Source organism: Leopardus geoffroyi, chromosome C1 (genome assembly GCF_018350155.1).
Source record: "Leopardus geoffroyi isolate Oge1 chromosome C1, O.geoffroyi_Oge1_pat1.0, whole genome shotgun sequence".
Taxonomy (NCBI): Eukaryota; Metazoa; Chordata; class Mammalia; order Carnivora; family Felidae; genus Leopardus; species Leopardus geoffroyi.
Window position 1 is genome coordinate 111,708,013 of NC_059328.1, and position 18,884 is coordinate 111,726,896.

At 36.0% G+C, this 18,884-nt stretch overlaps 1 protein-coding gene across 1 annotated transcript in view; it reads left to right on the top strand.

The window, feature by feature from the left end:
* MAP3K2 (mitogen-activated protein kinase kinase kinase 2) overlaps window positions 1-18,884 on the top strand; it is a 104,105-nt gene that overhangs the window by 70,803 nt on the left and 14,418 nt on the right. Inside the window, exons 7-15 of the mRNA XM_045479413.1 lie at window positions 153-240; window positions 4,409-4,539; window positions 5,642-5,721; window positions 7,204-7,271; window positions 7,445-7,537; window positions 9,150-9,356; window positions 10,931-11,079; window positions 11,437-11,568; window positions 16,413-16,542. Of these exons, the coding sequence (XP_045335369.1) occupies window positions 153-240; window positions 4,409-4,539; window positions 5,642-5,721; window positions 7,204-7,271; window positions 7,445-7,537; window positions 9,150-9,356; window positions 10,931-11,079; window positions 11,437-11,568; window positions 16,413-16,542 (1,078 nt within the window). The remainder of the gene's footprint in view (window positions 1-152; window positions 241-4,408; window positions 4,540-5,641; window positions 5,722-7,203; window positions 7,272-7,444; window positions 7,538-9,149; window positions 9,357-10,930; window positions 11,080-11,436; window positions 11,569-16,412; window positions 16,543-18,884) is intronic.

The window sequence follows — 18,884 nt, forward strand, 5'->3', positions numbered from 1 at the left end:
GAAAATTTATGCTGGAAATAAAGTTTCAAAGAATAGATTTGATAAGACCTACAAACAGTGTAGAATATCTAGGTTGTATGTGGTGGGGGGAAGGATTCTGTTTAAAGCCCTAAAAGGGGAAGAATAGTATTAATCATCCCCTTTCCTTATAGGCTGCTAATTTAGAACCATTGCCATCACTAGAAGATTTGGATAACACAGTATTTGGAGCAGAGAGGAAAAAACGGCTTTCTATAATAGGTAAGAATGATAGTGTCCGAACCATAAAATGGACAATTTCTCAGTTTCTTCTTCATCCTTTGATGTAGGCCAGCACCTAAACATAACCCTGATAAATAGCAGCCTGTCCCTGTACTCTGTAATTTTTCCCAGGTACCTGTGTTCTAGTTTCTTATGTCCCTTCAAAAGTTACATCAAGTGTTGTAAGATTAGCAATCTCAAGCTTAAATATTTTTTCTTTATATACTTAGGATATTTTAATATTTAACAAATTTAAATAAAACCTCTAGTTATTTTAATTATAAAAATAACCAGAGAGAAGAAATTAAAAGAAGTAATTCCAATATATTAAAATTAATGGATGGACTAAGTTCATAAGCCTTTCTCTAAGTTTTAGTTATTGCAGTACTATCAAATGCATTGCTAAGAGTTTCCAGATTGTTTTTTTTTTTAGTATTCATTATTCATCATTAATAATAGACTATTAAAATTAAGCTTGTGGTACAAAGCAGAATGGATCCCGTGTGCTGTTTGAAGGAGGCCTATTAGAGAGGCAAGGGTGAGGCAGAGGTGCTCTGAACTCCCCAGTTCTGTGGATCTTCTTCAGGTAGCATAAAACATTAATAATAATCTGCATTTTTATATGATAAAAGCATTACATTGCTCAAAAACCACTGGTATAAATATATTTTAACAGGGCAGTGAATGTGACAACATGAAAACATGTGAGGTATGGACTTGAAAGGGAAAAGTAGAGGAGGAAGTGAAACAGATGAATGGAGAGGGAGGAAGCAGGAGGGTGGGACAAAATGAGAGATATGGTTGAGACTCCAAGACTGGTAACAGAAAAGGATTGTTAATAGCACAAGAAGAGATTAAATTGGCATATGGGCCAACCCCCATATATCCGTTAGTGATCTTTTGTTTTGGCCCCCCAGAAGAAGCTACTTAACTAGTTCCTTCTAAGTATCTGTCTTACATAAGTCCTACTTTTGGTTTCAGAAATGCTGGAAATGTGAGCAGCAGCGATGATATACAAGCAAAATAGAAATTGTTTATCTTTATTCAGATATATTTTTATATGGTTTAGAATTTGGGTGAAGGAACATTAGGAATACCTGAATTCAGATTCCATCTCTCTAATTAACTTGAGACCAATAATGTTCTTCTCATCTTTAAATCATGGGATTCTTGTGGCAATAGGTTGAGAAAACACTTTTAAAGAACATTTTGCTTTTCAAACTAGAAAACATGACTGTTATTAAACCTACATTTCTTTCTTCATTCCCTTTTCTTATCACATTACAGTATGTATCATTTTAAAGTAAAAATTGCCAGTCACTGTAGTTGCATTAGAACAAGCTGAATGCTCTACTTAAATTGACATTTTAAGTTCATTTTGAATTAAAACTCTACTGAGTACCTCAATCTTGTCCTACTAGTAAATATTCTTATTTGAGTTCAGTGCTAGCATAAGAAGAAGCTGGAAATTATAATGTAGAAAATTGTTGGTTTTTATTGGTACCTCTTTAAACCTAGAATAGCTTTGATACATATGACCACCATCTTTTTTCCTTATTTATTGATAATTATTCTCTTTAATTATTTTCATAAAAGATAGCTAGAGGAAAAACTACCTTTGGGTTGAGTATATTCTAGTGTGGAGGTCTCAACCAAGAGTGCATTGGCATACCCATTACCAGTAAAAGTTAAGAAAAAAGGGTTTTCTTTGGGTATAAATACCCAGTAGTGGAATTACTGGGTCATATGGTAGTTCTGTTTTTAATTTTTTTGCTGGACCTCCATACTGTTTCCAAGGTATCAATTTACATTTCCACTGACAGTTGATGAGGGTTCCTTTTTCTCCACATCCTCATCAATACCTCTTGTTTCTTAGGTTGTTGATTTAGCCATTCTGACAGGTATAAGGTAGTATGTCATCATGGTTTGATTTTCATTTCCCTGGTCATGAGTGATGTTGAGCATCTTTTCATGTGTCTGCTGGTAAAATGAAATTCAAAGAAATTTGAAGAAAAGCTAATTCAAAACAATATATGCATCCCTATGTTTATTATACTAGTATTTACAAAGCCAAGATATGGATGCAACCTAAGTGTCCATGGATAGATGAAGGATAAAAAAGATGTGGATATGTATATATAGAGTGCTGTATTACTCAGCCACCAAAAAGAATAAGATCACGCCATTTGTGAGAACACAGTGGACCTAGAGGGTGTTATGTTAAGTGAAATAACTTAGAGAAAGATACCATATGATTTCATTTATATGTAGAACTGAAAAGCAGAGCAAATGAATAAACAAAAAACCAGACTCTTAAATACAGAGAACAAACTGGTGATTGTCAGGGGATTGGGAGGGTGGCCAAATAGGTGAAGGGGATTAAGAGGCACAAACTTGCAGTTATAAAATAGATAAGTCATGGAGATGAAAAGCCCAGTATGGAGAATATAGTCAATAATATTGTAATAATATATGGTGACAGATACTGACTATACTTAGAGTGGTGAGCATGAGAACTGTCAGATCATTATGTTGTACACCTGAAACTGTTACAACATTGTGTGTCAACTAGACTTTAATAAAAATAAATAAATAAAAAGAAAAATGAATTATCTAGTAAGGAGATGAAGAGACTTTCATAGCATTTTTTTCTTCCTTGTCTCCTTTTAGTAATGAGTATATTGATCTTTTATAAACAAGAGTATATGGAAGGAGTAAAAATATTAGGGATAATGTCATTGTACCTATTACAAAGCCTAAATAACCCTTGGCTCAAAGTTCAGTTACTGATTATTTTAGAGTCAAGCAGAGAGTTATCTATTCTGTTCAAATCTTTTGGTAATCACTTTGTTCTTTTTCTCCCTATCTCCTCACTCACAAATGCTAGCATATACTTACAGTGACCCCTTTTTATAAGGCAAAGCCTTTTGCTTTCAATCTGACCAAAACTTAAATGCCCACATGACCTCCCCATATCTTTTTTTTTAATAGTTTAATTTCAGAATATTTGGAGGAAAAGAGAGCTGTGTTAATAAACATAGCATTATTTCTATAAAACCAGGTAAAAATAAAATGGATTATTGTCTCATAAGAAATGATGTGATTAACTAGGTGAACTATATCTGCTTCTCTGAATTATGAAGAAATTTAAATGCCAGGATATGGCTTGTGATAAAACCTAATTTTAAAGTACCTGAGAATAAAATTCAGGATTCTAATTTGAAAATACTCTAATATGGCCTAAGTGACTTAAGAAGTAATCTCACTTTAGGTTTTTAAAGATTAAGGAGAGGGAATGGAAAGAACATTATGGAACCAGATGTGCCTAGCACATACTCAGTGTGAATAATTTTATCATTACAACACCCTTGCAGAGGAGGGATTTTGTCTTTTTTTTTCTTTGTTTACCTTAAGTGCTGGCTTTATTCAGTTCTTTAACCTATTTTTAAAATTCAAGTATAATTAACATACAGTGTTAGGTTAGTTTCAGGTGTATGATAGAATGATTCAGCAGTTCTCTGTGTTTCTTAGTGCTCATGAAGATAAGTGTACTCTTGACCCTCTTCACCTATTTCACCCATCCCTCTGCCCACCTCCCCTATGGCAACCACCAGTCTGTTCCCTAAGAGAGGAGGGATTTAGTCTTATGTTGACAGATGAGGAACCAGGTTTGTGGGGGTTGGATAATTTTACCAAAGACAATACAGTTGGTAAATAACTAGAACTGAGATTTTAAACTGAGGTATAAAGTCCACATTCTTTCCACGACATTATGATCCCTTCCATAAGTTATGTTAAAGGGTAACATATATCTAGGTACAAATGACCCTTGGAAGTCCAGAAGCAATGGCATCTAAAAATCTTTATTATCAGCCCCATAACGCCGTTGTCAGCAGTTAGAAGAACATACCATCTAATAAGAATAAATGAATATTACAGTGAGGTTAATAATTATAATAGGGTGGGAGTTTAGAAAGGTATAAAACATTTGAAGATTTATAGAAATGAATGTTCTTGTAAGTTTTAAAAACTGGATTTCAGTAGTTACTGAAATCCTGTATTTATATTTAATTGAAACAAAAATTAGTTCCCAGTTGATATTTATAAAATCATGTAACTTTTTTTTTTTTTTTGCTGGACCTCCATACTGTTTTTTTTTTCCTTTGAGGTCCCACTAGTAGAGATAGAAGCTCCCCTCCCCCAGGATACATTCCAGATGAATTACACCAGGTTGCCCGGAATGGGTCATTCACCAGTATCAACAGTGAAGGAGAATTCATTCCAGAGAGCATGGACCAAGTAAGCAAAAGTTGGATGTGGTTTTTCATTTCACTTAAAGGGATGTTGTCAGGATTTGTGTGGTTTGGCAGGTATCCTGTGTGTGTGTGTGTGTGTGTGTGTGTGTGTGTGTGTGTGTGAGAGAGAGAGAGAGAGAGACAGAGAGAGAGAGAGAGAGAGAGAGAGAGACACTTCTTTAAGTGAACAAAATAGTAAAAGAATATAGGATAATACCCACTAACTTACATGTGCCTGTGTGCATTCATGTATAAACAAAGCTGGAATAAAGCTGGTTTTCTTATTTTGCCCATCCATAAATAAATGAATGTATTTGTTTGTAATCCTGGGATTGACATTCAGATTTTTAATTAACATTTGAAAGATATAGTGAAGGGTGCCTGGGTGGCTCAGTTAGTTAAGTGTCTGACTTCCAGCTCAGGTCACAATCTCACAGTTCATGAGTTCAAGCCCCGTGTCAGGCTCTGTGCTGACAGCTCAGAGCCTGGATGGAGCCTGTTTCAGATTCTGTGTCTCCCTCTCTCTCTGTTCCTCCCCTGCTCATGCTCTGTCTCTCTCAAAAATAAACATAAAAAAAATTTAAAAAGAAGGAAAGAAAGATATAGTGAAACTAAAGATATTTAACTTTGTGAAGCTGAGGTTTGTCAACTTTTTAAAACATTGTAAATGTTTTAATAATGTAGCAGCCACAATGTCATTATTCTCAATTTGAGTGGGGCTTTAGTGTTCAGTGAGCAAAATTATGTGAAATCTTTTAGCTTTTATTTATTTAGCTAATAATCTTATAGAGAAAATATTTTTCCCTTAGGATATTTTGAAGTTGTAGCCTACCTACAAGGGACCACTACATTTAAAATATTAAAAAATTAGTAACTCTGGGGAGAGGTGACTGCTGTTGGATATGGGGTCTTCTTGTGGGTACTGAAAGTGTTCTGCGACAGTGGTGAGGGTTGCACAACTCTCAGTATACTGAAAACCATTAAATTGTACACTTTAAATAGGTGAATTTTATGTTACATGAATTATATCTCAATAAAGCTGTTTAAAAACCCAGTAACTTCTGGTTGTACACATTGAATCATGGAGGAACTCTTTATTTTTCTAGATGCTGGACCCATTGTCTTTAAGCAGCCCTGAAAATTCTGGCTCTGGAAGTTGTCCATCACTTGATAGTCCTCTGGATGGGTAATATGGATTGTAGTTTTTATTTTTTAATGTATGTGGGTACATATGCATATATATAGCATGTCAGAGGAATGTAATTGATACTCGTCTATACATAGGCCAAATGAAGTTTTTTAGTTTGAACAAATCCCTTAACCTCATGGGGCTCAGTATCTTTATTGGGTAAAATGATACCTGATTATAATATTACCAGTATTTCTGCTTGCCAAAACTGTGTTTGAAGCTAAATGCAAACTTAGAATGTACATTTACTTATAAAACTATATTGGTGAAACTTCTATCAAATTTCTCATTAATACCTTTGGTTTTGGAGGTTTCTTGAGTTGTTTTCACCTGTTCAGGATTATGTTCATTCTGGCACCAGGTTATAGATAACTTACTCTTTTGGTAATTGTGGCCCAGAATGTTGACTGTCATTTAAAATTTAAGTAGTGTACATTTCTTTTGTGTGAAATGGCTGTTCAGAAATATAAGTTGGGTGAAGTTGCAACTGTGGATTTTTAGTTACAGGTGCTCCTTCTCTTCTGGTCTCAGTAAGACAGTGTTCACATGTAGCAGGCAAAGTCATCCTGTAGCACACAGTCTGTAAAATCTTTACCTATTTGATCTCCTCTGGGATTTCTTTTTAGAAGCAAATTCTGAAAATAATAATGAATACTGTATGGAAATACACATTTAATTTTCTTTTACCTGTATAAATAAAACCTTTGTGCCCATGTCTACCTCAAGACAGATATCTGAAACATTTAAGAAATTCAGGAAAATAGTAATGTGGAAGCTATATATTGAGCATTTAATATTTGAAAGACACTGTCCTAAGCAATATATGTACACACCATTGATGAGTTGGACATTATTATCTCATTTTTATAGATGTGGAAAATCTCAGAAAGGTGATTTGCCAAGATTGCAATTGCTGATTAAATGGTAGAGCTACGATTAAAATACAGGTGTTTGCCAACATCTGTAATTCCAAAACTTACCATTTTTACTGCCATACCCTATAGGTTAATATATTTTTTAAGTTTTTTTATGTTTATTTATTTCTGAGACAGAGACAGAGCATGAATGGGGGAGGGGCAGAGAGAGAGAGAGAGACACAGAATCCGAAGCAGGCTCCAGGCTCTGAGCTGTCAGCACAGAGCCTGATGCGGGGCTCGAACTCACAAACCATGAGATCATGACCTGAGCCGAAGTTGGTTGCTCAACTGACTGAGCCACCCAGGCTCCCCTATCGGTTAATTTTTAAAGCTAGGCTTTTGCCTCCCTGCACCAAGTAAGTGTTTAAAAAGAAGTCTCTCTTTTTCAGTTATGTTGACATTTCAGAGTGAGCTCCTTTATTCATATATTTATATATATATACACCTCATATATATGTATAATTTCCACACATACTTACAGATACTGATATTGCATAAAGATATTTTAAATGTCTTATTTACATACTTTCTCTTCATTTAATGTGACATTTTCTGTTTTTAGAGAGAGCTATCCAAAATCACGAATGCCTAGGGCACAAAGCTACCCAGATAATCATCAGGAATTTTCAGGTTAGACTCTCCGTATTCTAAATGTTTAAATATTTGTGTCATTAAACAATGCTTTGGCTGGGAGGGAGAGAGGAGTTTGTTTTTTTTAAATGAATAAAAATGTGTAAATGTGTTTTTTATTATTAGAGATATTTGACTTTTTTATAACACATAACCTTCTTATGTCTCAATAGACTATGACAACCCTATCTTTGAGAAATTTGGAAAAGGAGGCACATACCCAAGAAGGTATCATGTTTCATATCACCATCAAGACTATAATGATGGTAAGCTTCTGTAACTAGACTACAAGAACAGCTTGTTAAAAATCTCAAAAATAATCAAAATCAAAATCACATTTTTAAAAATCTCATATTTAAACCATTAGAGATAATTTTTTTCCTGAATCACTTAGTTTTTCTGCTTAAAACCATTTTTGAAGGGCACCTGGGTGACTCAGTTGAGCGGCTGACTGGCTCACGATCTCATGGTTCATGAGTTTGAGCCCCGCCTCAGGCTCTGTGCTGACAGCTCAGAGCCTAGAGACTGGAGCCTGCTTTGGATTCTGTGTCTCCCTCTGTCTCTGCCCCTCCCCCATTCTGTCTCTCTGTCTCTCTGTCTCTCTTTCTCTGTCTCTCTCAAAATAAACATTAAAAAAAACCCAATTTTTGGTTTTTTTCCCCCCCAATATATGAAATTTATTGTCAAATTGGTTTCCATACAACACCCAGTGCTCATCCCAAAAGGCGCCCTCTTCAGTACCCATCACCCACCCCCCCATCAACAAAAAAAACCCAATTTTTGAAAGAAATTAGGTAACTAAAATGATAACAGGTTTATGCCAGCTTACCACATAGTACTTATCTTTCCCTTGAAAGAAAAACTGTAATTAAAAAATGATATTGGGGATGCCTGGGTGGCTCAGTTGGTTAAGCGTCCGACTCTGTTAGTTTCGGCTCAGGTCATGATCTCATGGTTTGTGGGATCAAGCCCTGTGTCAGGTTGCATGCTGACAGCACAGAGCCTGCTTGGGATTGTCTCTCCCTCTCTCTGCCCCTCCCCCACTCATACATGCACACATACTATGTCAAAATAAATAAACTTAGAAAAAATTGATATTAACTAGAAAATTATTCCTCGATGATGGAATTCATACTTGCATTGTCCTTTCCAAAGAAAAAAAAATACTACTTCTAAATTTTCTAACTTTTGTTCTTATAATTGGAAATGAGAATAAAGTACGTTTTTTTTCTTTTTATCTAGAAATGAGAGAGTGCAGTGATTTTATGAATGTGGGGGGGGTGTGTTTTTACAAAAGACATTGAATTTGTATTCAGATCCTGTTTTTGCCCCACTTTTCTCATTTCTGCTTTTTCCCCCCTTTTCTCTTGATTTTCATTTTTTACTTAATGATTCATTGTTCAAAAGGCTATTTCCTTGAACTTAAAAAAAAAAAAATACTACTCTTAAGTTTCAAACATGTAAACAAGGGGCACCTGGGTGGCTCAGTCAGTTAAGCATCTGACTTCAGCTGAGGTCATGATCTCCCAGTTCATGGGTTCGAGCTCCTCATTGGGCTCTGTGCTGACTGCTTCGAGCCTTCAGAGCCTGGATTTGTGTCTCTGGCCTGGATTTGGATTCTGTGTCTCCCTCTCTGCCCCTCCCCTGCTTGTGCGCACGCTCTCTCTCTCTCTCTCTCTCTCTCTCTCTCTCTCTCTCTCCCCCCCAAAAATAAACATTAAAAACAAAAGTTAAAAATGTAATCAAATAATCATTGCTATTTTAGTTTCTTAGCCTACTCACAGGACAGACTTCTATTCCTCATGTTACAAATTTTAAATACTTTGAATTACAGCATATGAATAAAAGTTGTAAGGTAATCCTGTTTTGATTTTGTAGGTCGTAAAACTTTTCCAAGAGCTAGAAGGACCCAGGGGACCAGCTTCCGGTCTCCTGTGAGTTTCAGTCCTACTGATCACTCTTTAAGCACTAGTAGTGGAAGCAGTATCTTTACCCCAGAATATGATGATAGTCGAGTAAGAAGAAGAGGAAGTGACATAGACAATCCTACTTTGACTGTAATGGACATCAGCCCACCCAGCCGTTGTAAGTAAAAGAAATTGGCACAGTGAATGTTTAGCAGAACCTTTGCAGAACTTTACAGTATTAAAAGGAATAAATACCAAACGAGTCCTCAGGGTGAGACCCAACTTCTCAAAAAAAGGTAAAAAGGGTATTTCTAAAAGTGGTTGGAATATAAGGTGTAAGTACAGTGTTACTGCTAATTACTTTAGCTGATTCTTTCCTTCTCTTTAGTTAGTAAGATTGTTACCAGTCTGTCATTTATTCGTTCATTCCACATATCCTTGTTGAGTACCAAACTGAGATTCCAAATATGACCTCTAAAATGTAGTCTAATGGGGAGAATGTTGTGTGGAGAAATGATTATTGTATAGTATTTAATCTAGATCTTGAATGTGAGTAGGAATTCACTAGCTTGGAAGGTGATATGTGTAGGAGGCCATGGCATGCTCTGAGAATGGGGAATAGTTCATTTTTGGCTAAAGTGAAGGGTATCTTACTTGAAACAGTAGGAAAAGGACTAGAATGGTAACTAAGGCCAGATTGTGGAATATTTGGACTTTATCACATAAGCAGTGCATACCAAGATTTGTGCTCAAAGGTATTTATTGCAGCAGCATTTGAATATTTCACATTCATCCCTTTTGTTCTAGTGTTGTCATATTTTACTTTTACATCTGTGACCTTACACTACATTGTTGCTATTTGTCCTTTAGACAGCTATTGTTTTTGAATTGATAAAAAATAAGAGAAGAATATCTTTCATATATCCATCACTTTATTTCTGTAAATCCAGGATTTTGTAGACTATAGGTTATATAGATTCCGGATTCTGTTGGATATCACATTCCTTCTGCCTGAAGAATTGCTTTAAACTATTCTTGTAATGTAAGTCTGCTGGCAATGAATTCTTTCAGAGTTTGTTTGAAAAAGGTCTTTTTTCTCCTTTATTTCTGATATATATATATATATATATATATATATATATATATATTTTTTTTTTTTTTTTTTTTTTTTTTTTGATACAGAATGCTGGGCAGTTTTTTTCCTTTTAGCACTTTAAAGCTATTTTTTTCCGTTGTCTTCTGACTTGTATACTTATTGAAGGAAGGTCTGCTGTCCTTCTTATCTTTAATCTTCTGTAGTATTCCCACCCTTGCTCCTGCTCCAGCTGCTTGCTGCTCTCAGGATTTTCTCTTGTTAGAATGAGAGTGATACTCTCTCCAGCTTTCTACATCGTAAGCAGGTGGAAGACTAGTTACAAATATTGCTGCAATAAAGCTTAGGAATGGTGCATCTGATAGTCCACAGTACCTTAGATTGAGTGAAAGATACTATTATATTTTTAATTGAGGGAAAAATAATCTGTTTGGAAAACATAAGGCATGGGGATATATGAACCTTGTTTGGGTTTAGAATCTTAGAAAATTGAGGAGAAAAATTTTCAAAGATGATCATTATGAATTTGGATGATAATGATTTTCCCTTATATCCACACATACTCAATTAAGGATGTCACTAATGCAGTTTACTCATTTAGTCCTTAACCATTTGTGTGCCATCTGGGTATTCCATTTTAAGAAAATATTCTTTTTTAGCACCTCGTGCTCCAACCAACTGGAGATTGGGCAAACTTCTTGGCCAGGGAGCATTTGGCAGGGTCTACCTCTGTTATGATGTCGATACAGGAAGAGAATTGGCTGTTAAGCAAGTTCAGTTTGACCCTGATAGCCCTGAGACCAGCAAGGTAAGAATCACTGCAAGCTACTTTGTCACATTTATAAGAAGCATTTTTACTAAATAAATGTAACGCAATAGAATATTTTGTTTTCCCTTAATACAAATTATTTGTGAAACAAATCAATAATTTATCTACTTTGTACTGTGAATTTTTTTTCTCTTTAGTACTCAGTTATATTCCTGATCGGATTTAGTGTTGCTTTAGTATACCTTCAAGGTCTATTACTGTTTAGAGACTTTAAAATGTTTATTCCTTGGGAAGTAAAAATTTCAGAATGAAATCACCTTGATGGTCCATGAAATTCGAATGTTTTGCTTTCACTAGCAATGCTGTAAAGACTTAACAGTGAGTTTTGTCTTTCAGGAAGTAAATGCACTTGAGTGTGAAATTCAGTTGTTGAAAAACTTGCTGCATGAGCGAATTGTTCAGTATTATGGCTGTTTGAGGGATCCCCAGGAAAAAACCCTTTCCATATTTATGGAGTATATGCCAGGGGTAAGTTAGTACGTCTTTTGAAAATAAACATATCCTCTTTCAAGTCTTCAATGAGGAAAGAAAAACTAAAACTTTGATTATAATATGTTAAACTACTTTAGAAAATTTTGAAAGTTTTAAATTATTGCTGGGTAATGTAATTTTATTTTGTTTTCATTTATTAACTCATTTTTTTTTTTTTTCAACGTTTATTTATTTTTGGGACAGAGAGAGACAGAGCATGAACGGGGGAGGGGCAGCGAGAGAGGGAGACACAGAATCGGAAACAGGCTCCAGGCTCTGAGCCATCAGCCCAGAGCCCGACGCGGGGCTCGAACTCACGGACCGCGAGATCGTGACCTGGCTGAAGTCGGACGCTTAACCGACTGCGCCACCCAGGCGCCCCTATTAACTCATTTTTTAGACAGTGCTGAGGTATACTAAAATAGGTTTACAGGTACCATAGCAGTCCACACTCAGATTTCCCTAAATGATCTTAAAATAACCATAATAGCTGGTTTATACAAACCAGGATCCAGCCCAGGACTGCACATTACATTGAACTGTTATGCCCCTTACTTCTTTTTTAATCTAGAACATTTTTACATGACATAGGTTTGACAAAGAGACTAGGTGCTCTGTTGACAGTCTCACCTCCTAGATTTCTCTAATTGTATCCGCATAGTGGTGTTTAATTTGTTCCTTTATCTTCTTATTTCCTGTAAGTTAGATTTAATATCTAAATTAGGTTTAAGATGTGGCATTTTTTATTAGAATGCATCATAGATGATACTGTGCATTTCATGTTGCATCCCATTAGGAGACCTACAATTTCTGGTTGTTCCTCTATTAATGATGCTAAGATTGAGTGTTAGATTAGGATGATTGACATCCAGATTTCTCTGGTGTAAGATTTTGTTTATTCCTGAAGACCAGAAAGTAACTTGAGCTATTAGCAATGGCGCATAAGAATATCCAGTTCCTGGGGTGCCTGGGTGGTTCAGTCAGTTGACTGTCCAACTCTTGGTTTCAGCTCAGGTCATGATCTCACAATTGGTGAGCGCAAGTCTCATGTGGGGCTCCTCAGTGCCTGTGCAGAGCCTGCTTGGGGATTCTCTCTCTCCCTCTCTCTCTCTCTCCCTTTCTCTGTCCCTCCCCCACTCGTGCTCATGTGCTCTCTCAAAATAAATAAACTAAAAAATAAAAATAAAAATAACATCCAGTTCCTTTTCAGTCATCTACCTAATGTTTTTAACATGGATTGGTAATCATTGCCTGAGTCAGTAGTTTCAATAGAAATTGCAAAATGTGACTTACAAACTGTTATTCCTTGTATGTAATTTTTAATATTTGTAGGGTTGTAGGGCACATTTTAATATTAATGTTTTTCAAGATGGTGGTACATTTACTCTTTTAAAAATACATGCATTCAGGGCGCCTGGGTGGCTCAGTTAGTTGAGCGTCTGACTTTGGCTCAGGTAATGATCTCAGAGTTCATGGGTTTGAGCCCCGTGTTGGGCTCTGGGCTGACAGCTCAGAGCCTGGAACCTGCTTTGGATTCGGTATCTCCCTCTCTCTTTGCCCCTCCCCTGCTTGTGTTCTGTCTCTGTCTCTCTCAAAAATGAATAAACATTTAAAAAGTTTTTTTAAACAATGCTTTCGTGTACTTTAACAGGTAATATATATTAGGAAAAACATTTGATTTATGGGTCTCTAAGTGGATTGTTTATTAGAAGTGTATATGTTTAATGTACAAATTTACAGTTTGAGCTTATGGATCAGTAAAACTGTTGACCAGTATCTAATAGTAATGGTTTTAATCATCCTGTTTCACAAGAGCAGCAGTAAACTTTACTTTCTTATCATCATGAATAATTGTTTATAGAGACACTGTTGTTACTCATCATTGCTACTTTGTATTTTCAAAGATTCTGTTGATAGTATAAATTAGTTGGGTTTTTTTTTTAATTCCTTTGGAAAACAAATTGGTGGGATGTATTTAAATTTTTTTTTTTTTTTTTCAACGTTTATTTATTTTTGGGACAGAGAAAGACAGAGCATGAACGGGGGAGGGGCAGAGAGAGAGGGAGACACAGAATCGGAAACAGGCTCCAGGCTCTGAGCCATCAGCCCAGAGCCTGACGCGGGGCTCGAACTCATGGACCGCGAGATCGTGACCTGGCTGAAGTCGGACGCTTAACCGACTGCGCCACCCAGGCGCCCCATGGTGGGATGTATTTAAATGCCATAGAAATCTTCAAGACTTTGAAGACTTTTGGGCTGGTAATTTCACAGAAATTCATTCTACAGAAGTAATCCAAAAGAAGGAAAAAGTTGTGTATATTTATTTTAGTATTGTCTGTGATGGAAAATGAGTGCCCATGGTAGAATTAAATTACGATGGTGCTGTCAAGAGAATATGTTAAAATTGTGAAGTCTATGTTGCAAAGTTGGAGGAAGTACTTACAGTAAGAGAAAAAGAATATAAAATACTTTTTAATAATGATGATGGTGTTTTAAAAGTACCTGTATTTGGACAAGGATAGGAGAAACTTAAAAAATGAAAATGTGTCATGTTGGAATTGTGATAGATTTTTCTCTTTTATTCACATTTCGATTGCTGTTTGTATAATAAGTATTTAAATTGGAAATAGAAAATTCTGAATAAGCATGAATAGAGGTCCTGATTGTTGAAGATAAGGTTAAATGGTTGGGGCTCTTGGGTGGCTCAGCTGGTTGAGCGTCCGACTCTTGATTTCGGGTTAGGTCATGATCTTATGGTTCCTGAGCTTGAGCTCCAAGTCCGGCTCTGCACGACAGTGCAGACTCTCTGCCCCTCCCCCACACATGTGTTTTTGAGCACTCTCTCAGAATAGATAAACTTTAAATTAACCATTTAATTGGCTGGGACTGATTTACATTGCAAATGGAGACAGGTGATCCTTATATGTTTAGCAATCTTAAGACTAAACCAGGACCATTCAGGAAGAGGTGTTAGATTCTGCTTCTCATTAACTTCACTTGGTTTTGTAAGGGCAGCTATCTCTTCAAAGTATAGGTTGTCAGTGAAATCATGTTACCAAATTAATCATAGTTCATCAGCAGTCTTAAATGAATTACACATATGCCAAGCCCATGGCATATAATGGTCTGGACATATATGATTTTATTAGACTTAACTGAATCTCCAAGTTTGTGAAAGATGCTATATAATTCTCTCATTAAATTTGCCATGATGATCTCTTTGTGTCCTCGATTCACACTTTGCCAAGATTGTCATCCCATTTTTCAGTTTTCCCAAATGTAGCCTTCTGTTTCTTAGTTGATCTAGAACTGCTTTTGGAATAGAACCATAACTTTATTCTCAGTTTCTGGACTAGCAGCTAGCAGTTGATTTCTCTGTTACACACACGTGCATGCACACACACACACACACACACACACACAGACACAGTTTTTATCTCACAGTACTTTGCAACTCATTCCACTTGTTCACATCGAAGAAGATAACTGTGTTTTTGGTACACAGGAGTAAATAGACTACACTGATGGAGCTGTTAGCAGCTATAGGCTCCTGGCCCAGCTGCCCTTAAGTCCATCACTTGTTTGCAGCCTACAAGTAATTTGGGGGCTTATTATTTGGACAGCTCAGTTCTAGCTATGTTATTTTGGGTATTACTACAAGTAGAGACACAATAAGTAGACTGAACAAAAAGCCACGTTGACTTGTAGGTATAGGTACTTGGCTGCCTAAGGCTTTCCACAAATGTGTTTGCAAATTTGGGTCAGCAGAATTGCATCTTGCAGTCCCCCCAGATGTTGTTGATGAATAGTGGAAACAAGCAAATGGTTAAACCTGTAAAGTCTAAGAATCTATTTTCCTATGGCAAAGTATACCATTGGCCAAAACTCAAGGAAAGGCAGAAACATTTGGATATAGAATAGATTTTATCCTTCAAGAAACATTTTATTCCTATCTTTTAAAGTGGTGATTAGTCATCAAATTTGCACATTGGAATCAATCAGTAGGGAAGCTTTTTCAGAATTCAAGTGCCAGTGTCTCACCTCAGTGATTCAGCATTCTCAGAAATGGCACCTCATCTTGCTTTAAAAAACATATAAGAAAATTTGAAATTCTTCTTTAGTATATTTTCACATATTTTGAACTAGAATGTTGAGTATGTATACAAAGGAAAAACTTACCCATTCTTTCTCCTGAGACGTAAATTAGCAGATATCAAACAAATAAGATTCAAGTAGAGCATATAGAAAAGAGCAAGTAAGAAAAACAAAAGTATATTCAGGGCAAAGAGTGCAAGATTTATTTATTTATTTATTTATTTATTTATTTATTTATTTATTGTTTTTAATTTAGAGCATGATTGGGGGAGGAACAGAGAGAGAGGGAGAGAGAGAATCCCAAGAGGTTCTGCACAGTGAGTGCAGAGCCCAATGCAGGGCTCAATCCAGCAGACTGTGAGATCATGACCTGAGCTGAAATCAAGAGTCAGAAGCTTAACCAACTGAGTTAGCCAGGCACCCTGCCCTCCCAAAAAAGGAAGATTCTAAAAAACACGATTGCAAGAACAGGAGATCGTTAGAACCAACATAGTCATGGAAACAAGGGCATCAGTCAAAAAATACTTTTAAAAGGCTTCTTTCAGCTGTGACCATACTCTTCCAGGATTTGAGTCAAGAAATGTAGTAGAATTTATGTTAATTAGATGGCATATAATGTCCTTAATGTACTCTCCAACTAAAGCCTCCTAGTCATGAACTAAAGATCCTTTAAAAAATATTTAATAGTGGTTTTCATTTCAAACCATACCATAGTTTTTTTGTTTTTTTGTTTTTTTCCCTTTTAGGGTTCAATTAAGGACCAACTAAAAGCATATGGAGCTCTTACTGAGAATGTGACTAGGAAATACACCCGTCAGATTCTGGAGGGCGTACACTATTTGCACAGTAATATGATTGTTCATAGAGATATCAAAGGTAAGTGATGAAGTATTTTTTAAGCATACAGTTATTTTTTTTGTGAATCTAAATGAAACAGGTGATATGATTTAAGAAATTTAACATTTAAATTAATACGTCTACCTTTAAAATATCTTAGGAAAGCAATTCTGCTTTTTCACCGACTCTGTCGATATTCTGACCGATGTTCAGGTCTTCACAAGTGGGTAGCTCATCTGTCATGGTTCCAGAATCAATAAAGTTCAAATGATCATAAAAATGAGACCTTTAATACAGGGGAACATACATACATAGAACATAGGCATTAGAGTATAGCAGTTGAGAGTAGGGGCTCTGACACCAGATGGCCTGCTGCAAATTTGGGCATCACTGTGACCTTGGTCAAGACATATAATCTCTCTGTGCCTTAGTTCCTCATTTTTAAGGAGGATAATAATAGTGTCCAACTCATAGGAATTTTGTAAGAATTATAAATGAGTTACTTTATATAATATGCTTAAGACATATATTTAGGAAACACTCAAATTAGCTGTGATGGTGATATGCTTTATGTTGAGATCATATTTAAAGCCATGGGGGTAGGTGTCACTATCTAGGGAGAGCATAAGAAGAGGGAAGAAGAGAGCCCAAGATGAGCTTTGATAATCTGTAACTCAGTTAAACTCTCTTTTTAAAACTCAGAAACCCAACTGTTTTCAGGGAGCAGGTACGTAAAGGAAGTGCATGATGTGAGACAAAAGCAGTTGGCAGAGATGTTTCAAATTATGAGAGTGCCTACAACTTTGTACTGCATAGCGTATCCAGAGGTCTGATTCTGTAAACACTGGGTTGTGGCCCACATTTAAAGATCACTTTATTTAATCGGTCAGTAAGAAACACACACACATGTGCAGTTGATCCTTGAACAACACAGGTTTGAACTGTGTGGGTCCACCTATTCGTGAATTTCTTTTTATAAACTATGGTACTGTGAATGTATTTTACTTATGATTTTCTTAACATTTTCTTTTCTGTAGTTTACTTTATTGTAAGAATACAGTATATAATACATTTAATATGCAGAATATGTGTTAACTCTTCATGTTATCAGTAAGGTTTCCAGTCAACAGTAGGCTGTTGGTAGTTAAATTTTGGAGGAATCAAAAGTTTTACGTGGATTTTCAACTGTGCCGGGGCAAGGGGTGCCCCTAACCCTTGTGTAGTTCAAAGGTCAACTGTGAATAATAAAAACACATTTTTATTGGTTTTTCTGGGGACTTTTTTGAGCTATCGGGTATTTAGTTTCTTTCTGGTATATGTTACATCATAAATATGGCCATATTCAGGCCAAACGGAACATTCCTAACACATTTCTGGTGACAGAGTAGAATCTGCTTCAGAATGCCCGAGCCAGATCGCTGGTATGGAGTGGAGCTTGCTAGTGTGTCTGGGAGGACGAGTACCTGCCTACTGATCTAAAAAGAAATAGTCTTTCACCTCAGTTGTCAAGTACAAAACCTGATAGCTTCAAGAACCACGTAGGGAGATTCTTTGATTGCAAATTATTCTATTAGGAATCACTTCTATTCAAGCCAGTTTCTCTTTAGTTTTCATAATGAGGAAAGGTAGAGGACCTGAGGGCAGCTACCCCTCAGTGGGTCCTCTTCTAACCTTGCCATTCCGGTAAATGAGGAGGCTGGAAGCAAGCAGATTTAAAAGCATTACAGGGCAAATCGGTTGATAAGAGAAAAGCAAGATATAAAACTGGATATGCAATGTGATCTCAAGGTTGCAAGATTAAAGTACAACCCAGGAGAACAATTTCCATATAATTAACAGTGATTATTTCAAAATGGCAGGATGAGTGATAGTTGTTTTCTTTTCATACATTTTACTTTCTGTATTTCCCAAGTTTTTATAATGTGCAGTTTTTATTTTTACTTTTATTTTTTTTAATTGTGCAATTTTTAAATGATGAGGGAAAAGGAAAGATAGTTGGTTGCTTTTAAAGTTTAAATCCATGAGTTCATAATGAAACTTAGGATAAAAACGAATTGATCATTGTTGCTAGGAACCAGCTCATTATTTTATAATCGGGTTCCTTTATTCTGCTTTTCTGTTACAAACTGTACTACAGAGGACCAAACAGTGGATGAAAGGAAACATCTTTATAGAAGTGTGTTGGCTAACAAATGAGAAAAGAATAATAGAATAGTATCATTTTGCAACCACTAAGGAATTAATAGATGTAAGCACTAAATATGAACAGTTGCTGACATCACTAAAACAAAGCCAGTCCAGCATTATGTACTTCCTATTTGTAGAATAATACATCATCATCCATGTAGGTGGTTCTGCAAAAAAAAAAAAAGCAAAACTGA